The sequence below is a fragment of the Solanum lycopersicum genome, chromosome 4 (assembly GCF_036512215.1).
Source record: "Solanum lycopersicum chromosome 4, SLM_r2.1".
In the NCBI taxonomy this organism is placed as follows: Eukaryota; Viridiplantae; Streptophyta; class Magnoliopsida; order Solanales; family Solanaceae; genus Solanum; species Solanum lycopersicum.
The window spans coordinates 23,029,529-23,053,987 of record NC_090803.1 but is presented as its reverse complement, the minus strand read 5'-3'; the positions used below and the strand labels follow the sequence as shown (position 1 = coordinate 23,053,987).

The 24,459-nt window shown below is 36.5% G+C and overlaps 1 protein-coding gene across 1 annotated transcript; it reads left to right on the top strand.

Annotated features, from left to right (window-relative positions):
- The first annotated feature begins 1,601 nt into the window (after positions 1 to 1,601).
- Positions 1,602 to 3,763, top strand: LOC138348018 (uncharacterized). The gene is made up of 4 exons (XM_069296621.1): positions 1,602 to 1,911; positions 2,378 to 2,558; positions 3,189 to 3,359; positions 3,550 to 3,763. The coding sequence occupies exons 1-4, from the start codon at positions 1,602 to 1,604 to the stop codon at positions 3,761 to 3,763; spliced, it is 876 nt and encodes a 291-aa protein (XP_069152722.1).
- Positions 3,764 to 24,459: the final 20,696 nt, after the last annotated feature.

Here is a 24,459-nt window from a genome sequence, read left to right as displayed (position 1 = left end):
GGACATTGGATCAGGCTTGTTCTAGCACTGGTAGGAGTTCGTTTGGAGTCTAGGACAGGCCCAAGTTCAATAAGGGGCACCATTACTCAGGTAGTCCTACTCTTTCAAGGAACACTAATGCCAAAGAGAAAAAGTATGGACCCAAGCATGGCAATGATAGAAATGTCCAGCGTAAAAAAAAGTCATGTGGTAGTTTGGTCGTTCGCATGGAGGTGAGTGAATGGTAGGTTCTAATGCCTGTTATGCGTGCGGCAAGACTGGGCATATGATAAGGGACTGGCCACATGTAAAGAATCAGGCCAAGGCAGATACTCAGCCTCGACCTAATCTTACTGTTGCAGTCGAGCCTCCCAAGAGGAACATATTCTATGATTTGAACGTAGAGAGGAGCAGGAGAAGTAAGTTGAGGTTGTTACTGGTAACTTTTTTGTCTTTTCTCTTCCTGTGTGCGTTTTTAGATCCAAGATCCACTTGTCTTTTGTTACTCCTTTAGTAGCTAGTAAATTTGACTTGCTTTATGAGATCTTGAATGAACCTTTTCTAGTTAGTACTCCCATAGGAGATATCATTATAGCTTAAAGAGTATATACAGATTGCCCAATAACTCTTCTTGATAAAGTTAACTTTGATGACCTAATAGAATTAACCATGCTTGACTTTGATATAATTTTGGGTATGGATTGGCTCCATAAACTCTATGCTACCATAGACTATCGAAACATTATAGTAAGGTTCCTAATGAGTTAGAGCTGGAATGGGAAGGTCATAGTTTAAATCCAACAGACCAAATAGTTTCCCATCTTAGAACCAATAAGATTTTATTTAAGGGGTATTTATACCACCTAGTCAGATTCAATGACTTTTAACATAATGTTCCTTCCATAGACTCAGTGTCCATGGTGAATGAGTTTCAAGATGTATTTTCGGAGGATTTATCAAGAATCCCTGTTGAACGCGAAATTGAATTTGGTGTTGACTTAGATCCCAAAACCAAACCAATTACCATTCCTCCTTATAGAATGTCTCCAGTTGAACTCAAAAAGTTGAAGTTGCATTCAAAAGATCGACTTGATAAGGGATTCATCCAGTAGAGTATATCCCCATGGGATGCTCCTGTGTTGTTTGTTAAAAAAAGATGGAACCCTTATAATGTGTATCAATTATCTACAACTCAACAAAGTCACTATAAAGAACAAATACCGTCTTCCTAGAATTGATGATCTATTTTATCAGCTCCAAGGTTCAAGTTTCTTTTCAAAAATAGATCTCCTGTCAAGATATCATCATCTTAGAGTGAGATAAGAGGACATTCCTAAGACTGCCTTCTGTACTAGGTATGGTCATTACGAGTTTCTTTTAATTTCATTGGGCCTCACTAATGCACCAGCCGCGTTTATGAACCTTATGAATAGGGTTTTCCATTAATACCTTGATTTATTTGTAATAGTATTCATTGATGAAATCCTCATATACTCTAAGACCAGAGAAGAGCATGAATAGTATTTGAGAATACATTGCAAGTACTCAAGGAACATCAGTTGTATGCAAAATTCAGAAAATGTGAGTTTTGGCTTAAATCAATTACCTTCCTTGTTCATATTATGTCCGACCAGGGTGCAAAGGTTGATCCAGTAAAGATTGAGTCAGTAAAGAATTGGCCGATATACCTTACTCCTACGGACATCCGAAGTTTCTTGGGTTTGGCTAATAACTATCACAGGTTTGTTGAGGGCTTTTCCGCTATTGCTTTTTCATTAACAACTTTACCAAAGAAGAAGGTGAAGTTTGAGTGGTCTGAAACTTTTGAAAGTAGCTTCCAAGAGCTCAAACAGAGCCTCACTTCATCCCTAGTTCTCATATTGTCGAGGAGTGGTGAAGGGTATGTAGTGTACTATGATGCTTTTCGAGTAGGTTTGGGATGTGTTCTTATGCAGGATGGCAAGGTGATTTCATATGCATCAAGACAATTGAAAATACACACGAAGAATTACCCTACCCATGAACTTGAGTTAGATGATGTTGTATTTGCGTTAGAACTTTGGAGACATTACTTATATGTTGTACATGATTATGTATTTACTTACCATAAATGTATTCAGTATATTTTTACACAGAGAGAATTGAATCTTCGTTAGAAGAAAATGGATAGAGCTGCTCAAGGATTGTGACATGAGTGTCCACTATCACGCTGGTAAGGACAATGTAGTGGTCGATGCTTTCAGCCTATTGAGCATGGGCAGTGTGTCTCATATTGATTACAATAAAAAGGAACTAGCTAAAAAAGTAGACCAATTAGCTAGGTTAGGTGTACTACTAGTAGATACACCAAGGAGGGGTGTTTCAGTTGATTCTAGTTCTGAATGCTCATTTGTTGTAGATATTAAAGCTAAGCAGCATCTCGACCCAATGCTCATGGAGTTCAAAGAAATAGTGTTGAGTAAGCTGAATGAATCATTCTCCCTAGAGGAGGATGGTGTGCTTAGATATCAAGGCATATTTTGTGTGCCCAATATTGATAATATGAGAACTAATATAATTGCACAGGCTAATGGCTCTAGGTATTTCATTCATCTAGGTTCCACAAAAATGTATCATGATCTCACGGAGATGTATTGGTGGGAAGATATGAAGCAAGATATTTCTAAATTTGTGGAGGAGTGTTAAAATGTATCATGATCATAATCCTTGAAGTATTACTTAGTCGATTGTGATACAAACATCGAAGTGGGAGGATATTAATATTGACTTTGTGGTTGGTCTACCCAAGACCAGGAAACTACATGATTCCATTTGGGTCATTGTCGACTTGATGACTAAGTCTTCTCCCTTCATTCATGTGAAGTCTACTTACATAGTTGAAGATTATGACAAGCTATATATTGATGATATATTGAGGTGGCATGGTATCCCTTTATCTATCGTTTCAGAGAGGGTAGCCCAGTTCACTCTCACTTTAGGAGATCTTTTAGAAAGAGATTGGGTACACACGTGAAGCTCCGTACTTGTTTTCATCCTCAAACGGATGGACTAACAGAGCATACAATTCAGACCTTTCAAGACATGATGGGAGCATGTGTTATTGACTTCAATGGGAGTTTGGATAATCACTTGCTACTGATTAAGTTCTCTTATAATAATAGCTATCATTCAAGTATTTGTATGGCACCTTTTGTAGCACTATAAGGTAGGAGATGTAGGTCCCCAGTTGGGTGGTTTGAGATAGGAGAATCTTCAATTCTTCGCCCTAACATCATACATGAGGCTGTGGAAAAGGTGAGAATGATTAGGCATAAATTGGCTACTTCTTACAGTCATACAAAATCCTATGCTGATAACAGGATGAGGGCTCTTGATTCGAGGTAGGTTATCAAGTCTACCTGAAGATATCACCCATGAAAGGGGTGATGAGGTTTGATACGAAAGGGAATTTCAGTCCGAAGTACATAGGTTGTTATGAGATCTTACAGCGAGTAGGGAATGTTTCATGAACTAATGTTACCAAATGACTTGGCTTCTTTTTATCCAGTGTTTCATGTTTCGATGTTTAAGAAGTGTCATCACGCCTTTTGAGGGATTAGGAGTCGATGAGAACCTTTCTTATAAAGAGGTTCCAGTTGATATTTTAGATCGCCAAGTGAAGGAGCTGGGGAACAAGAAGGTTTCCACAGTAAAGGTGTTATGGAGGAACCACCTTGTTGAGGGAGTAAAATGTGAGGCCGCAGCTGACATGAAATCCCGTTACCCTCACTTGTTCAGTTCTTGAGTTTAGATAGAGTCTTCCCAAGTCTAATTTTGTTTATGAAACTCTAAATTTTAGTGTATTAGTTGGTTTCGGTGTTTTAAGTACATAACTATGTGTTTTATACTTGCACTATATGAGTTAATATGAGTTCATGTTGCTGTTTTTTTATAGCATTGACATGATTTTTGTGTTGCATAAGTTGTGATGTGCATTGAGTTAAAGTGCGATTGAAAAGGAAGTTCCTCAATTTTAGATATTAAGCTTCAGATAAGCTTTGAGTGATGTGCATCATCTAGAGCAAGTTGTGAATCAGATATTCACAAAGAGTAAAGATTCATGTATGTTTATGTGATTTTCGAAAATATCCTCTTTCATCCAAAATGATGTGTAGTGTCATTCGCCGACGAATATTCCTAAGGGGCCGATAGTGTAACATTTCAGAAAATGTACTTGTCTAGTGAAGAGTCTATTTGGTCTTCAGAATATGTATTGGGGTATATAGGCATCCCAATGCTCAATATTATGTAATATTGCTCATATTAGAGAATATTGTCTTAAGGGTGTTAGTCAATTTATATGTATTAATAAGTAACTTGAAATATACTTTGATGTTCAAATGCTCCAATCCAAACTTGTTTAGGAATTGTACGTGCAATGAAGACTCTAAACCAAAAATTTTCTTTTTAATAGCTTACACCCATTATGAACGAGGCATCCATGTGTCAATCCTTTGTACCATAGCACATGATAATTTAAAATTATAATGTAGGTTAAGAAATGTCCAAGGACATATTGAGGATCCTTGGACAAGAAGTGGGCAGCAACGCATGTCAAGCACATGTGCAAGAGACCAAGCGACCAACCCTCAACCGAATTCGGTTACGGCGGTTAGGGGGCAGACGTGCGAACGGGTAATGTCACGTGGGTCCTAGCTTGCTAACAAACTCTAGTCTCTAACAATATTACCTAATTATCTATCTAACCAAGGACTATATATAATAAACTAACTAGTGTACACGAAATCCTAACACCTAAATGGGTGACACTAGCCCAGTGACTAACTAAACAAACATCCTAGTACCTAACTTAGGATGGTCCAAAGGGGTTACTTATTGTATTATTTACTTAGGGGTACATTAGTAATTATCCTAGTTAACTTAATTAATTTAATTAGCAATTTGAATAATTAATTTAATTCGAGACCCCAACAAAATTTTCAGATTTACCTAATTCAATTGTGCTCATGTTTTTAGTCAATTTAGGAGCGGTGTTTTGGTAATTAGATAATTGATTTATTTTATTAAGTTAATTAGCCAAAGTAGTATTAGTTAATATCAGTTCCTAATATTTAGACTCCGAGTAATCAGTAGAAACCTCACTACTCAAAAAAAAGTAAGAAAAATAGAAAGATTATCCTTAGGCAATTTCCAGGCAAATTCTTCACGATTTTCGTGCAAAGTACAGGGTGATGTTCGTAGATTTAATTCTATAGTAATCTATGGGTTTTCTCTCTTGGATTCTTTTCCCCTATTTTCTTATCAAACAGTTTTTTAATTCATGAAAATCGAAACTAGGGTTTTTCCCAATGAATCGAAATCATCTCGCTAGTTCTCCATATTTCTGATTCTAGTAGTATGTATAATGCAAATCTCGAGCATGTTGTTGGTATGTGGTTCTAACTGATCATTATGTATAGGTTTCTATGATTTAATAATGTTAATGTACCTATATGTTAGAAACGTATGATTAGTAGAGAATCGTTTACAAGAGATAAGAAAGTTATAATGCCCAATTGTGTTTGAGAAGATAAAATTGTTATAAGTTGGGTTGCTTAAAATAATGAGATTACGATAGCATATACATGAAGCTAATTGAATTGGATAATGATATTCTCATGACTAGTGTTGAGTGAATGTTTGGTTTATGCCAATAAATTGGCTTACGATATTATTTCCAAAATATGTAATAGAATTGGCCACTGAAAAATCAATACAAATCTTATATGGCCAATATAAATTATGATCTTCTTGTAAGGACAAATACATGTTAAAGAATGACTTGAAAAGTTATAACTCAATGAACTCATAACCCAGGGTATGCCAATGATTGGAGTCCAAAAATACCCTATATAAATGAACTTGTGAACATAGTGGCACATTGAATAAGTTCTTACAAATTTCACAAAAGAATGGTACAAGACTATCAAATAATGTTGAACAAGAGAAGGTGAGTAATGAGATAACATAAAAGCTTATGAGTCATGAAATTGACCTAGAGTGGGGTGTTAAAAGATGTGAGACAAGTCTTAGTTGCATATGAACAATTATGTTAAAGATACTCACATAAGAGGATGTTAGAAATCATGAGATAAATCTCATTCACACCATAATGATAATGTAAGATTCAAGTTCACATTCATTAAGTAAAGAAAGGGATAACAAGTCATCCATTAAGCTAAGCATACCTCATACTAGAAGCATGCTTCCACAATGTATGAGTCAACTCTAAAAAGTTTAAAGTATGATAAATTGAGCAAAACATTGATAGACTAGAAATAAGCTTGTGCAAGCACATGTAAGCCTCATGAGATGAGACTAAAACTAAGGAGGATAAGGGTCTGCAAAGTCTCCTAGTCTTTGAACTATGTTGCCAACATAGGTTACTAGCTAGTGGATCCACCTCAGAAACCTAAGAAATATTCTATTTCAGTTTGGCTAGTGAACTACCTCTTTTTACCGTAGGGAAGACATTAGATTTCATGTTATCACACATGATCTATGTCAGTTGATTTCTTAAGATTCGGTTTCACTTTAGTCGGTGAACAACCTCTTTTCAGTATGCGGAAGACAATGGATTAACAATCAACTTACTTCTTTTGATGTCCCACGATTATGCTAGTTTAGAAAGAAAGGAGAAGGAAATCACCGGAGGCAAGCGCTAGGTCAGAAAGATGATAATGTAAGGTTAAATTTCACATTTCATCAAGTAAAGAAAGGGATGACCGATTATCCAAAGAGTTAAGTAAATCTCACAAGTAGAAGCAAGCTTCCATAATGTTTGAGTAAACTCTAAAATATGTAAAGAAAAAGAAGTTGAGGAAAGCATCAATATACTAGCAATAAGCTTGTGCCAACACAGGTAAGACTCATGATCTGAGGCTACCACCAAGGTGGATAATTAGTCTCCGTATATCTCCTAGTCATTGAACTATGCTGTCAGTATATGAACTAGCCAGTGGATTCCACCTAAGCGACCTAGGTATGATGCGGTTTCACTTTGGCTAGTGAGAGAACCCCTTTTCAGTGTGGGGAAGACACTGGATTTCATGCTTAGCTTACATGATCTAACTACGTTAAATGATCAAAGGAAGTATTCGGTTCACTTTACCCATGAACCACCTCATTTCAATGTGGGGAGAACACTGAACTTGTTTTCACTTTAACAAGTGAACCACCCCTTTTCGATGTCGGTAGACAATGGATTTCATGTTATCTCACATGATCTATATTGACTTTGATTGGTGAATCACCCCTTTAGGTGTGGGCAAACACTGATTTCATATTAGATGACATGATCTTAATTCTAAAGATGTCCTTAAGAAAGCAAGAAAGAAAGAAGAAGAGATGTATGTTCAAAGTGAGCTAAGAAAGTAAGACATCAAGAATATGAATTGTCAGTGTTTGATAATAATGAAGTTTTCAGCAAATACTGGCATAGCCACTAATGACTTCTTTTGTTATGAAATTGAGCAAAGCCAAATAAGATTATTTTTTAATGACTTATTATAGTATGCACATGATCATATCCAAATGAGATTGACTTATAATGATTTCTTATATTATGTAAAGAATCACATAATATAAATAACCAATAAATATTGACTTAATAAGATTTCATGCCCAATAAGTAGTTAAATCATTTCTTTAGTCCTTCGGATTACTTAGTTTATTCATTGTAGGTATGGTACAACAATGAATCATTGCACTTGTAAGTAAAACATACTCTTAGGGGATATCATTGAACTACACAACAAGAAGAATAAAAAGACTAAAAATAAACTAAGTACAAAAAGAGGAGTTCTCGAGTTTAGGGTATCAAAATGAAAAAATTTCGCTCGAGTTGTTCTAAAATTATGTTCATGATTCTAAGGTCTTGTATTCATATATTAAATGAGTTGTGTTATTTTAATGCATTAAAATACGTCATATTAATACCAAAATTCACAAATAACGAATTAGGAAAGTCTAGTGATGTCACATTCTAGAAATGGCATGTTGTAATAGGAAGAGCTTTCCTTGATCAAGCATAGTCCTTATGTGTATGTGCGCATACACCCATACTTAGTTCAAGTCTATACTAACCTTATACTATTATTATCTTTATGGGTGCAGGTTAGAGTTAATGTTGAAGACTCGTCTAATCTTTTTGGATTAGTGATCTCCAGACTTTGGTAGGTCCACCTGTGTTCTAGAATGCTACATTTATCTTTCTAGCCTAGTATTTTCGATATAGCTAGTGGATGTTCTCCCTAACATTTCTTTCCAGATGTTTTATTCAAAGCACTGTATGAAGGCCGTTTTGGTAAACTATTATGTTATATATTGATATTTCCATTCCACTTGTTACATAAATTATGGATGGTTATGGATGGTTATTTAGTCTTTGAGCTCATTAGAATATTATTCTATGTAATCATCATTTGAATTCTTTGTATACTTCACTATGTTTTAAAACTTTTATATTTTCCGCAAATTTAACTATATGATTGTGATGAAAGGTAAGAAGAGGTTTGTCTACGACCTCTGAAAGGTTAAAAATTCTAGTCGTGATTCAGATATAAGAATCTGGGTCGTGATAGAGAAACTACAACAGCTAACTTAAGATCATTCGTTGGATAATTCTTCTCACAAAATTTGAGTTGCCTTGAAGAATATGTTATCACCTTCCATGTTCCATGAGGTTAAATCACGAGCCCACTCTGGAAGAATAACAATACACTCAAAGCCTTCATTACGTTCCACTAAGGTCAATACCGGAGCGGTGGTAAGATTATCTTTTAATACTTGAAAATTTTTTTCACAAGCTTCCGAACACTTAAACTTCACCTTCTTTTGGGTCAAAGCTTTCAAAGGAGAAGCAATGGACGAAAATCCATCAACAAACCTTCTATAATACCCAGCTAGACCGAAGAAACTTGTTATGTATATGGGATTCAAAGGCCAATTTCTGACCGCATCCGTCTTCTTCAAATTAACCTCTACACCATCACCAGAGATAATATGGACAAGAAAAGCCACTGACCTCAATAAAAATTTGCACTTACTAAATTTTGCATAAAGCTGATATTTTTTGAGGACTTGCAGGGTCAACCTCAACTGACTCTCATGTTCATTTTCATTCTTGGATTATATCAAAGTATTATCAATGCACATAATCACAAATGAGTCAAGGTAATCTCGGGAAAATCTATTCATTATGTCCATAAACGACAGCGGGGAATTCGTTAACCCAAAAGACATAACTAGAAATTAATTTTGACCATATCTTGTTCGGAAAGTTGTTTTGTAAATATATTCACCTCTCACCCTAAGTTAGTAATATCCCGAACATATGTCAATCTGTGAAAAGTAGCTAGCACCTTGGAGTTGATCAAATAGATCATCAATTCGAGGGAGAGGATACATGTTCTATATGGTGACCTTATTAAGTTGGTGATAATAAATGCACATTGTAAGAGACTCATCCTTCTTCTTAACAAACAAGACCGGAGGACCCCATGGAGAGATACTAGGTTAAATGAAACCCTTGTCTATTAAATCTTTGAGTTGGATATTCAACTCTTTCAATTCAGCAGGATCCATCTTATAGGTAGGAATTGAAATGGGGTTTGTAACCGGTAATAAGTCAATGCAAAATTCAATATCCCATTTGGGACTAACGCCGGAAGGTCATTAGGATAAACCTCTTGGTTATGCCTCTCTACGGGGATTGACTCAATAGAAGGAGTTTCACATTCTAAATCCTTAAACCTCACTAAATGATATAGAACACCCTTGTCTATTATCTTACAAACGTTCAAACAAGAAATAATTTGACCTCTTTGCGTAGAACGTTCCCCCTTCCACTCTAGGATAGGTTCATTAGGGAATTGAAACTTCACTACCCTTTTTCTACAATTGATTGAAGCAAAGCACGCATAAAGCCAATCCATACCCAATATGATATCAAAATCAAACATGTCAAATTCTACCAAATCAACAAGAATATCTCTATTAGGCAATACTACAAGACATTTCCTATAGGCTCTTTTTGAAACAATAGAGTAACGCATTTGGTTACTAACAGAAAAGGGTTCACTCAATAACATCAGGGAATACATCAAACTTCCTAGTTACCAAAGGTGTAACAAAAGAAAGTGTAGCACCTAGATCAAGCAATGCATAAACATTAACAGAGAAAACTTGTAACATACCTGTCATAACGTTGGAGGAGTTCTCTTATTCACCCTTAGACTTGAATGCATAGAAACAATTCCTTTTTGGACCTTCAGAATTAGGACCTCTTTGTTGAGTTTGGATATTCCCCTTAATTTGATTTCTCACATCAGGACAATCCTTCACCATATGGCCACCTTTTCCACAACCATAGTAACTCTTAGTCACAAAAAGACATTCACCCATATGTTTCTTACCACACATACCACAAGTTGGTCTTTCTTTTGGTGGATCAACATTTATCCCCATTTGAGGTTTAGGAACCTTTATCATTTTGATTCTTGGAGAAATTAGAAGGAACCTGATTTGAGAACCTCTTCTTGAACTTAGGCTTATCTTGCATATCAAGCCTACTCTTAAAAGAACTACTTTGAAAAGACCTTGTCTTCTTAGCTTCCCTATTCATCTACATTAGATGACTATCTTCAACCTGTTGAGCATGAATCATCAGCCTAGAAAGATCCATATTGCATAAAGCATGGATTCACGATATTCTTCTTCAAACTCTTCGGACACGCCAGTTACAAAATGGCTCATCTCATCCCTACCATTCAAAACCTAAGAGGAAGCATATTTGGAAAGCTTAATGAACTTTAAGGAGTATTGCTTGACACTCATGCCTCATTGATTAAGGTTAATGAACTCCTCTATCTTAGCATCCCTTTGCTCCTTTGGGAAGAATCTATCAGGAAATGCCTTTCTGAAGATCTCCCAAGTCATGGTACCACCTTCTAAATCCCTACTATCCTTGCCCTGATTGTACCATGTCTTAGACACGTCCTTGAGTTGGTAAGCAGCAAGCTCAGCTTTTTAAGTAGTACTCACCCCCGTAAAAAAAAACTTTTTTTGTAGATATCATCAAGAAAATTGTGGGGGTCTCCATCAAATTTTTATCCTAAGAACATGGGATGATTTATCCTCGTAAAATACCTCAAATGGCTAGCCATATTTCTAGCATTTTGGTTTTCTCGAGTAACAACCTCCTATTAGCTTGTGTCGTAATGGGATAAGCTTGGGTTGTAATGGCTTGGGCCATTTGAAATAGGTTTTCCCTCAATTCACCATCCATCATTGCCGAACAACTGAACGGAACTTGGTCATTCACAGTAGCTTTCACTTAAGGAGAATTTTGATTTCCTTGGGGAGTAGCTCCCGCATTCGCAATCTCATCCCTACTCTCCTCACACCTTTTATTCTTGTGTTCATTGCCTACAACAACAAGAAAGGTATTATATGCTAAAAGATATATAGTTTCAAAACTCCAAAGGCACGACATAGGAGTATGAGGAAAAGATAAGTTTCCTAGTCATCACATAGCCTCTCGTCAATTACTGTGGCTCGCTTCACAACCATGAATAAGACACTATGTAACATAGTTTACTGAGACATTGATCCGAAGAATATTTAGCCTCATGCTCTAATACCAAGCTTGTCACACCCAGAGAGTACACCTAGGTGCGACAAGCGTCACCGTCCTCTCAGGGGACTCAGGCAAGCCTCTTAGTGTTCCTCATAACATATCATCAGTCAAAATTTGCGAAAATATTAAATTTATTACATATTTGTGTGAAGTGTGCAAAAGAATCCAGAGAACATATATGGAAATACAAGTATGCTTAAAATCTACTGAAGTCTTTGTAAGCAAGAATAATAGAAAGATAGATCCCCGAACATAAGGACCTACCAACACTTTGAGAAAGAGTTCAAACCTTCTTTAATTGACCTTCATAATCTTCAATAGCCATACCCAACATTTGTATTAATATAAAGTTATGGAGTTAGTACGCCACATGTACTAAGTATGAGTATGTGCACATAAGATATGAGGACATGTATGAAAAAGGATCATTTATAATTTTTTTGGAAAACATGCTAAGTCACATGAATCACTTCAATGCACATATCATAGAACATGTACAAGTTATGTATTCCATAAACTTAAAGCATGGTCATAATCAATAATATATTATCAATAGTCATTTTAACATTTCATAATCCATAGATCATATAAAAATAACATACAAACACTTATCAATGATCACATCCCTAATCTACAAGTGCAATTGTCATGTGAAGCCCCATAAACCCACACAACCAAGTAGATAAGATAGGAGACAATAAGTAAAACATTGATTCATATGACCAGTAACATGGTATTCATCATCTTATATAGCAATATAGTCCAATAACATGTTTATCAACATAACAAACATTTTATAAGAATAACATCATCTATTATAAGCATCATACCTTTCATTTTATCATATTACATAAGAACAATGTCCTAGGATTTCCCTTAGAGTCAACTTGTGCAATGTATATATAAAGTCCCATACCCCTATACCTACACTAAGTACACTCCTTAAGTCACCCTTATCAATGTTCATTTACTTTTTCTTTCATTTTACATGAGGGAACATTTTCCTTAACCTACATAAACCATGTGATCTAAGCATATAATTCGGTGTCATAAAACCCTAGACCGAGAAAAGGTGGTCTACTCGCCAAAGTTGAACAAAACATGAATAGCTTTCTAGGTGGATCCACAAACTAGCATCTTGTGGTGGCAACATTGTTAATGAACTAGGATATTAGAGACCTATTGTTCCACATTATACAGCCTCTATCTTATGAGAGTCAATGTGAACCTAACTTCCAAGTAGGGAAGGGACACCTCTCACATCTATTCCATCGGCGCATAACTTAAGTCATTTTCTTGAATAATATTTAAGTTGTACTTTATCATAAACTTATCATATGTAATTGAAATTTAACTCTTTTTATAAACATGATCATGATCTCTTTAGGATTAGATGATAATTTCTTTTCATTGCAGCCCTTCATGTGTGAGATTAACAAACCATAATCATCTTGTGTAACTAATACAAAAGAATATCATAACTTGCATTATCTTATTCTTTTCATGATCTTACAATTAACATGTTCAAAGCCAAACATATACATGTAGAAACATCATACATAATTCCATAACATGATTTATAGGCTAACATACCATTGTAGAGTAATCACGACTATAGAAGACATACCTCTCGCTTCCAAGTTCCTTATTTAAGAATTTACGTTCAACTTACAACATTCACAACCATAACATCGTGAAATATTGAATAGCATAACCAAGAAATACTCTTAAAATCATACACAAGACCAATCTGTAATGTAAGACAAGGGAAGGGGTCATTTACGAGTTCATTCAAGTCTTAGTTCCAATCCCAATGTTTACATATTATAAAGTAGTAACTACAACAGAATCAAGAAAGTTATTTAGAGAAAGATCATGCATCACACGATATTCAAATGTTACTTATCAAATACTCAAAATTTTATGTTGATTAAACCATAGAAAACCATTATTTATCATCGAAATTCATAAATCTAAAGTTAGGAAGAAAACCCATTTTGTAGAGTAAAAATCCAAGAATTTGAATTTCTTGAAACCATCTTGAAAGGACATCTTGGGGAAAGGAATCCTAAGATTGAAAAAAACATACCTTATAAAATAATTATCCATGAAATTTGATTTGAAATCTTGGAGTCTTCGTCTTATTCCTTAAGAACTTCTTGTTCATCAATGGAGTTTGGAAAAGAGAGCGTTCTTTAGAGAGACGAGAGAAGACATATTTGATCTGATTTGAACCGTGTAAAAGTGGTCTAAAATTTAAATAATATCCATATACAGTCTTCCTATGAATTATCCAAAACAAAACTCCCCTTAAATGGGTCTTTTTATGAAGTTAAATTACCAAAAATATGATTTTAACATTTCAGGGAAGTGGTTATGCGTCGCTGGGCCAATTCCCATTATTTTTCTGTTCTTTTGGGTCCAGGCAGTGAGGTGCGTGTCTGATTTGCATCCCGAAGATGCCTCTAATATCTTTAGGTAGTACACCTTGTAAGGACCGCGCGTCGCACACTTGTTCTTCCAATTCCGCGAATTTGCATGTTGCTAGGCAACCTGCTCACCCAAGATTAGGTCCTCACCAAGGACCATTTGGGTGGTCCTTGAGTGTAGTTACCAGATGATTGGACCCTTTGTACTTAATAATACCTACCCAAGGTCACTTTTTACAAGTTTTGAACTCTATTTGGCACTTCTAAACCATCACAAAACATAGGGACGTCAACTAGTTTGAATTAGCAAGTTTTCTGACGTTAAGATCTTTCGTTGTAGTTTTGGCTCTAACATTTTCCAAATGAGTTTATTGGGTTTTTTGAGGTAGACTTCACAAAGCTACTACAAGCGGTGATGCACAAGAGGGCCTTCAAGGCCACTATTACTTACCCCTTCCCGTGCATGGTTTTTCTTTGTGCAGGTTAGCAGCATTTCCCGTGTGGCACATTTATGTGCTAAAGACCCCATATCGCAAGTAGATATTGGCCTCATTTAGGATGATGCAATGAGTTGGCTCCCCACAAAGGGCTCCGTCCGAAAATGCATCCGCTTGGTGAGAACCTAGCGACAACTGTAGAGCAAGACCAAGCGGCTAACCCGGCTGTAGCTGATCCTACCGACACCACTCCGGTCGAGTCTATCCTGGGTGGTAGCATCGCTCCAAGCTCCTCCTGCTCGACTCCATCTGTTACTCAGATCCTTATTGCTAGGGTCCAGAAACTTAAGGCCTAAATGGCCACACTTCTGCACCACATCCATCCTTGGATGCAAACGTCTATTGCTGAGGCAGAGGAGTGCTTAGAGAGGAACATGTCCTAGCACACTTAGCGGAAGGTCATGGAGGTCCACCAGCGCTTGGACATTTTTAAGCTGCGGGTTCTTGCCCGACCAGCCCGTATAGTGGATATGACGGCTCTCTAGGCTGCTGTGAAGAGTCTTAGAGCGGACCTAGATACTATACTAGAGGCTTGGGTGCCGGAGTCTGAGGCCCCTTCAGCAGAGCCCGCTGAGGACACAATGTTGGCTGACTTGTTCTCCATTGCCACAGTGCCACCACCTCCCCAACAAGAGCGTGCCAAGTGGCGCTTTACTAGAGATCAGGATGAGTCCCGGGCTCGGATAAAGGAGTGTCATGAGTAATGGACTTATGGTTGATTGGATGAAACGACATCATATCATACCTTTGGAATGTCGTGATGAGCTTCTTGTCGCCATAGTGAGATATGCCCTAGTGGACCTTGCTTTTATTGGTTGAATGTAATTCGGTCATGAACTAGATATGGGACCCATTGATATGAACCTTAATGTGAAATAATCTATGAGAACGAAGGCTAGCACCGAGTGATTATGTTATGGGAAGGAGCTCTACTTGAGATGAGACTGGAGTACGATGTACCTCTACTTGAGAATGATACTAGTGTACATAAAAGTCCTTCATAGTCCTTAACCATGTGCCTACATGGTATGTGTCCTAGTTCTACCCTTGGCAAGTAGAAAACCCTCATCGAAGTAGGTTAGAACTCTAGATTCCACTAGTTGCTAACATAGTCTATGTCGGTTAATTCCTATTCTCATCATGTGGGATAACTACCTATTATCATTTGAAAAGTTCTATGAAGTTTAGGTGGTGGTATCGGACGCTATCTATACATTGCACAATAGGCTTTGAAGATGTTATTTGGAGTCCCTAGGTCTTGTATAAGACCATTACTTGAATGTCCTTTATGTGATTAATGTCTCTTTATGAACTAATGAATATAATGACTCAAGTTAATGAAGTATGCTAAAATGAGGTAGTACTTTTCTAGAGTAATTAAGGATTGTCTAGTTAAGGTGTGAAGGGGGGCATAGGAATGGTCACTTCTTATCTTACCTAGATAAGTCTTAAGAATAACTCTAGTTAGTGAAGTTAGTTGATTATGTGTACAAGATCTAAGCCTTAGGTAATCTTAAGGATTATTTAGGTAATATCAAAGAGGTCACTATGGACGTTATCTTCTTGATTTACTTACGTAAGTCTTTTGATAGCATTTGGAAGGAGAATTCCATATCACCTGTATGCTAATGTGTTAAATGAGAATGACTCTATCTTAGGGAGTCTATAGGATCTTTTAAGTGTGTGTGTGTAAAAAATTGTATGGGCGGTCACTTCAAAACTCACTCAAGTGAACCTTAGAGTCACCTTAGTAGGAAAATATCATATTTTTATGTTGATATCTCTTAAGTCTATATGTGTCTCATTATAAGTAATCTTGAGGGTCGTTAAGTCACATCTAGAGTGTATGTATGGGCGGTCTCTCATTCTGTGACTTAAGTGAATCTTAGGATAACTTTGAGTGAGAATATTACATGCTAAAGGGGTTTTAAAGTGAAGTGAAGGAACTTCACTGTACTAGTGAATTGAGTTCATTGTGTAGTGAAGAGACTTCACTGTAATGTTTGCTAAAAATGTGACTTTTTTCCTAAATGATTTCTTATGTGTTTCCAAGTTGTTAAATGTTGTTTTTATGATTATAGTATGATGTTTTATTCTAAATTAATGTAAAGCATGCTTATTATTAAATGCCCCTTTTTCATGGTTTTTGCATGGATTTCATACTTAGTACATCTAATGTGCTAACTCCTTCTATTAATTTTTTATTAAAGTGTAGGGAAATGGAATCTTGATGAACCATTAAGGATGGATAGGTTTATAAGGGTTGAAGAGGAAGTATTGGTGAGTCTTCATCGATTTGAAGATAATAGCCACATGTTCCTTTATGTATTAAGTCTTTATTTTATGTCTTGTATGGGATTAGTCCCAAATGTTGTAAACTCTAAACTCTAGATGGTTCAATGAGATGTTGTTTAGTTCTAATGTTTTAAATGAAAGTCTTCCTTTCACGTATTGTTTATGAAACAGTTCTTCGTGTGTGAAGAAAGTTTTAAATTTTTACATTATTTTAGTTATGCTTATTATGCAATGAATGATACGAGAGGCTTAGATGAGACTTCTTGAAGTCTCATTTGCCATGTAACATCGCAAGGATACTCTATCTTCTATTTTAGCTATTCTATTTTAACTATTGATGATGATGATTATATAGGGGGTAGACCCTATAATTTAAACTAAGCTATGATTGATAATTAAAGTCTTAAAGACATTTCAAAAGGGGACTCTAGCTAGAACCGAGTGAAAAAGATTTAGGAGTGTCCCTTCCCACATAGGGAAGGTAGGAAAACTTCATTACTCTTTAGAGTGGAGACTATAATGCATGGCGTATAAAGAGGGTCCCAACTATATCTCCTAGTTCATGAACTATGTTGCCTTTATCGGAATACTAGCTAGTGGATCGAAGTAGTTTCTATGTTTCATGTTTTGGTACTACCTTGGCAAGTAGTACGCCTTCTTTTGATGTAGGGCAAGATGTTTACAAAAGGTTAAATGAATTAAAGGACTTGAAATCTAACTTGGATAATCTAAGGGGTCTAGCTTAGTCTAGGTTGGAGTATGGGACTCAACCCAAGCATTGCACTAGTTTGCTTTGAGAGGAGTCTTAGGAGGATGTTCTTATATATGTTTATGTTATGATTATATATGATATGTACATGATGAACTTGCACATTGTTGATACTATACGTTGGTTAGTTCACTTATGAATATGCATTGGGTTATAATGTTAACATAAGATGCAATGTATATCTAAATGTTATATTATGTGAAGTTGGACATTGGTTATTGTTTCTTGTTGAGGCTACTTGGTTGAGTAAGGTTATAGGACTTATCTTGGTTATTATCTTTTTGAATTGGTAAGGATTCATGAGTAGTTATCTTGCTTATTATGATATGATTGACTCATATTCATTATTGTAATGTTATTCCTTGATGATAGGGTTGTAGTAAATCATGGTTCCCCGGTATGTTGGAATTCTTATTACGTGTTTGAGTTACTAAACATGTTTGGTTGGTTGATATGACTTGCTTGATTATGCATGAGGCTTTTAAAAGAGTAAAATGGCATGTTTTGACTAAATGTACCTTTTTAGCATGTTTTGTTTTTATATGTGCATAAGGTTTCATACTTAGTACATGTGGAGTACTAACCCTATTTTCTTCCCTTTTCCCAAGAAGTTTAGGTTCCGGTCGTTGAAGGCTCATTTCGGACGACTTGAAAAAGGCTTAGATATTCTCTATCATCTAAGTGGGTAGGTCCTAACTTACCAAGGGCATGCCAATATCTTGCCGACGAATTTTCTTTGTTTTCTAAGACTTTTATGTTCATTCCACTTTCATTATGTACGACTTGTATAAGCCTATAGTTGCTTCTTTACATTTGGTGTAGGTCTTTTCCCATGTTGTGATAATCATTTAGATGGTATGAGATGAGACAACCTTTGAGACTATCTTTCTATTTTATCTATATAGATGTGAAATAAAAGTAGAAGGCTATGAAACCTTCATATATGAAGGGTCTATGTATACTCGATATGACTATATTATATGTATGTATAGGTCTATGTAAACCTCCAACTAGATGTAATGAAAAGTTTTAAATTTTTTTGCATTTTCAACCAATAAATGTAATGACATGAGACTTAGAGGCTAGTCTAAGTCCTTAAAAAGGACGACGACGACGGTTACGTCTAGGGGGTAAACCCGGATGTGACAAACTTAGTATTAGAGCATGAAATTGAATATCGTTGAGTTATGTCTCTCTCTCTCTAAAACGTCTATGTAGGTTTGTATTCATAATTGTGAAGCGCGCCACACTTATGAATAGGAATCTATGTGATGACTAGGAATCGCTCTCTTTCTTGGAAATCCTATATCGTGCCATTACAGTATACTTATGGTGTGAATTTGCATCTAATCCTATTGTTTTTCTTATAGGAAGCATCAACACTCTAAGGAATGTAGCTCAAATACTTTTAGAGGAAATACACAATGGGTGAGGTCCTCCCTATGGTGAGCAAGTTCCTCCTCTTAAAAAATATGCTAATGTTGACCAAGCTTTGGTCAATCCTCCACCCTTGACGGATGGAGATATAAGGGCTTCCCTCATTCAATTGGCTAAAGTCTCCAGCGTCCAAGCCAAAGCTATGATGGCCCAAGCCAACCGGGAGCTTGTTCCCCGTCCTAAACAACAAGTCACTATTGTGGCTTCCCGTCTAAGAGAGTTAACTAGGATGAACCCTCCGATTTTCTATAGGTCTAAGGTTGATAAATACCCCCAAGAATTTAGGGATGAAGTCACTAAAATACTTCTGGTGATGGGGTTGTCCACAAGTGAGAAGGCCGAGTTGGCCACATATCAACTCAAGGACGTGTCACAAGAGTGGTATGTGAAATGGAGGGATAATAGGCCATTGAGGGGTTGTTCGTTGACTTGGGAAATATTTAAGATGGCTTTTCTAGATAGGTTCTTTCCTAGGGAGATGAGGGAGTAAAAAGTGGTGGAGTTGATCAACCTTCTCCAAGGAGGGAAGGAGTGGTCATGAATACTCCTTGGAATTCACTAAATTGTCCAAATATGCCCCTTTCTTGGTTTTCGATCCTAGAGATCAAATGAGTCATTTTGTAACGGGGTATTGGAGGACTTACAAAAGGAGTACCATTTGGCAATGATACATGACAACATGAACATTTTCCGTGTTATGGTGCATGCAAGAATGGTATAGTAGGCAAGGGATAAGCAAAAGAGTAGAGATGCTAAGAGAGCAAGATTATTTGATGGAGTTTCTTCAAATAATAGGCTTGAAATACAAGACAACCCTAGATTTAAGAAGCGGGTTTCAAGTCAAGTCCCTTCCAAGTTCCAAAAGCTAGTGGTGATAGGGTGTATAATGCTAAATTCTAGAAGGGAAAAGGTACTAATTCACGAACCGAGAAGCCAACTTGTGAAAAGTGTGGCAAGAAGAACTATGGTGATTGCCTTAAGGGGACAGATAATTGCTTTTACTATGGCAAGAGTGGTCACAATATAAGAGATTGTCCAAACTTGAAGAGTCTAGACAAAGGTAGTTGTCAAGCTCAAGTAAGTGGTTCTAATGAGGCACCAAAGAAGAACCAGTTTTATGCTCTCCGCTCTATGGGTGAGCAAGAGACTTTTCCAATGTGGTGACCGATATGTTGAAAGTCTTCTATATTAATGTTTATGCCTTACTTTATCCTGACGCTACTTTGTCCATTGGTACTCCTCTAGTAGACAAAAAGTATGATATTTTACCCGGTAATTTGCATGAACCTTTTATAGTGTCTACTCATGTGGGTGAGTCAGTTGTTGCAAAAAGGGTGTATTAAAATTATCCAATAATGTTGCCCAATAGAGTTTCTTATGTTGATCTAGTAGAACTCTATATGCTTGATTTTGATGTTATATTGGGTATGGATTGGTTGCATGCAAGTTTTACCTCCATTGATTGTAGGACAAGGGTGGTGAGCTTTAACTTTTGAAATGAACTCATAGTACAGTGGAAGGGGGGGATTCTATTGCTAGAGGTCGTATTATATCTTGTCTAAAATCATGTAAAATGATCTTAAAGGGTTGTCTATATCACATTGTCATAGTCCAAGACCTAGACTCTAAAATTCATCCCATTGAGTCGGTCCCCGTAGTGAGTGAGTTTCCGAAGGTCTTTCTTAATGAACTTTCTGATATTCCTCCCGAATGGGAAATTGACTTTGGTATCGATTTGCTACCAAATACGAATCCCATATCAATTTCTATTTATAGGATGTCTCCAACTGAATTAAAGTAGTTGAAGGCTACACTGAAAGATTTACTAGATAAGGGTTTAATAAGTCCTAGTATTTCTCCATGGGGTGCTCCGGTTTTGTTCGTAAAGAAGAAAAAAGGGTCCTTGAGAATGTGTATTGAGTACTGCCAATTCAACAAGGTCACCATTAAGAATAAGTACCCTATATCTCGGATTGACGACTTTTTTGATCAACTCCAAGGGGCGATTTACTTTTCAAAAATTGACTTGAGATTGGGGTATCACCAACTTAGGGTAGAGGTGAGGATGTACCAAAGATGGTCTTTCAAACTAGGTATGGGCATCATGAGTTCTTGGTTATGTCTTTCAATCTCACTAATGCTTCGGCATTTATAGATATAATGAATAGAGTGTTTCAAAATTACTTAGATTCATTTGTCATTGTCTTCATTTATGACATCTTGGTATATTCAAAGAATGAGTGCGATAACATGGGTCAATTGAGGGTGGAATTGCAAACCCTTAAAGAACATCAATTGTTTGCCAAATATATCAAGTGTGAGTTTTGGTTGAGGTCGGTGAAATTTCTTAGTCACATCATCTCTAGTGATGGAGCTATGGTAGAGACAAGGAAAACAGAGGCGGTGAAGAATTGTCCTACACATTGAATCAAACCGATTAGGATTTTCTTGGGTTTAGCGGGTTATTATCAGAGGTTCGTGGATGCATTTGCATCCATTGCGTCTCCTTTGACTACTTTGACCCAAAATAGTACGAAATATGTGTGGTCGGAGGCGTGTGAGAAAAGTTTCCGATTGTTGAACGATAGGCTTACTTCCGCTCCGGTGTTGACTTTACCGGAGGGTACAAAGGGTTTTGTTCTGTATTGTAACGCATCCGAGTGGGCTTAGGGTTTTTTCATATGCAACACGGTAAATTGATAGCCTATGCCTCTAGGAAACTTAAGGTACATTAGAGAAACTATCCCACTCATGACCTTGAGTTAGGGGCCATAGTGTTTGCTTTGAAAATTTGGAGGCACTACTAGTATGGGGTTCATGTTGATGTCTTTACCAACCATAAGTGTCTCCAATATGTATTTACCCAAAAGGAGTTGAATATCCAACAAACAAGGTGGTTAGAGTTGTTGAAAGATTATGATATGAGCATCCTCTATCACTCCGGCAAGGCGAATGTTGTGGCGGATGCCCTAAGTCATATGACTATGGGTAGTGTATACCACATTGACAAAACCAATAAGGACCTAGTAAGGGAAGTTCATAGGTTGGCTAGGTTGGGTTGAGGTTGGAAGGTTCTCCAAATAGGGGTGCTATAGTCCGTCATAACTCTTAGTCATCTCTAGTGGTTGAGGTGAAGTCCAAACAACACCTCAATAAACCATTAATAGAGTTGAAAGAATCGGTTCTCGGCAAGTTTAATGAGTCATTCTCCTAAAAGAGGACGGTGTTCTAAGGTACCAAGGGAGATTGTGTGTTCCCGATCTAGATGGGTTGAGGGACCGGATCCTAGAAGAAACCCATAGGTCCCACTACTTAATTCATCTGGGTTCGACAAAAATGTACCATGACCTAAGGGAAATATATTGGTGGGAAGATTCGAAGAGGGATAGTGGAGTTTGTTGGTAAGTGTCCAAATTGCCAACAAGTAAAGGTCGAACATCAAAAGTCAGGTGTCTTACTACAAGAGATCCAAATTCCTACTTGGAAGTGGGAAGTATCACACCCATATTCTGGAATCCGAATGCAACCGGCGTCATTAATCTTTACGAGGTCGCAGACAGGCCTCTTCTTAGCTTTCATCACAATCATACAGTTAAATTTGAAGAAACTTTAAAACTTTTTAATACTTAATGAAGTGTAAATACACTTCATATGATACTGCATACGAGTGATATTCTAATAAGCTCAAATTAAAGCAACCATCTATTAAAGATTGAACAATCATAACAGAGAATCATAATAATAATAATAGTTTGCCAATCGGCCTTATTACAAACTCTTGAACAAATGTTTGAAATTAAATGCTAGGGACTATATTTACAAACTATGTCTATTGTACTAAAGGTATAATAATAAAGTGTAGCATCCTCGAACTCAAGAGGACCTACCAAATCTAGAGATCGCTAATCCAAACTTCTTTGTCGAATCTTATATCTTCTCTAGAACCTTCACATATAAAAATAGTAATAATACATGGGGTTAGAACACACTTGTACTAAGTATGGGTGTATGCACATAAACACATAATGACGATGCATGATCAAGGAAAGCTCTTCCTAAAGCAACATGTCATTTCTTAAAAGTTAAGTTCACTTTACTTTCTTAAATCGTTATTTCTGATTCATGCTATGAATATGGCATGTTATCATGCAATTAAGGAATACAACTCATTTTCTATATGAACATAAGACCTTGGAATCATGAACATAATTTGAGAACAACTTAAACATAACTTAAAAAAATTGCAACCTTAGGCCGAGAGCTCTTCCCTCCAGCCTTAGATTATTTTTTAGTCTTTTTCTTCTTGTTGTTGTGTAGTTCAATGATCTCCTTTGATATTATGTTTTACTTACAAGTGAAATGATTCATTGTAGTCCCATACCTACAATGAATCTTGTAAGTAATCCAAAAGACTAAGGAAATGATTTGCTACCTCACTTACAATTTATTTTCCATTCTTATTAAATTGCGCATGAATGTATTTATAAGACAATTTTTATTGGCTATATACATTAATTGGTTGTTAACCTAATATATGAATCTTTGAGGCAGATATTAATACTCCAATATTGGCATAAACCACTACCCTGTTAAGACTTCATTCTTATCAAACGTTGGTGACTGACAATCTTAAGCTCTTACTTACTTAGCTCACTTTGAACTTATGTTTCTACTTCTTTGATCTGTTGTTCATTGCAAACATGTTATTTTCATTATTTCTTACCTTCTATAAAGAATTCTTTAACATTAACAGAAATATATCATTTGAGATAAGATGTCATCCAGCGTCTCCCCCACAGAGGTGGTTCACCGGTTAAGGTGAACCAAGTCCAGTGTCTACCCCACACTGAAAGGGGGGGTTCACCGAATAAAGTGAAACCAAGTTAATGTCTTTCCCAAGTCTAAAAGAGGGGTTCATGGCTGAAGTGAAATGAATACTTTCTTGAGCTTTAACCAACATAGATCATGTGACCTAAACATTAAATATGGTGTCTTCCACATACCAAAAAGATGTGGAATCACCGGTCAAAGTGAAAATGAAATGCCTAGCATTTTTATGTGGAGGCAGCCACTAGCTACTTCCCCTATGCTGGCAAACATAGCTTAAAGACTAGGAGACACACGGAGAACCTGGTCCACCTGGATGGTGATCTCGTCTCATGCGGCTTAGATGTGCCTGCACAAGCTCATTGTTATTCTATTGGTGCTAAGCTCAGATCTATTTTACTTTATTATCTCTTAAAGTTGACTCAAACATTATGGAAGGCTGCTTCTAGTTATGAGATTTACTTAACTCTATGGATGACTAGTCATCCCGTTCTTTTCTTGAAGAATATGAACTAAAGTCTTACATTATAATCATGGAGCGAGTGAGAC

Excerpts from the sequence above, each read along its gene's own strand:
- LOC138348018 (XM_069296621.1), top strand. The coding sequence starts at position 1,602 with ATGTCCGACCAGGGTGCAAAGGTTGATCCAGTAAAGATTGAGTCAGTA. Across the intron at positions 1,912-2,377 it reads CTATGATGCTTTTCGAGTAG|ATATTAAAGCTAAGCAGCAT; the intron begins GTTTGGGATGTG and ends CATTTGTTGTAG. Across the intron at positions 3,360-3,549 it reads ATGAGGGCTCTTGATTCGAG|AAGTGTCATCACGCCTTTTG; the intron begins GTAGGTTATCAA and ends TCGATGTTTAAG.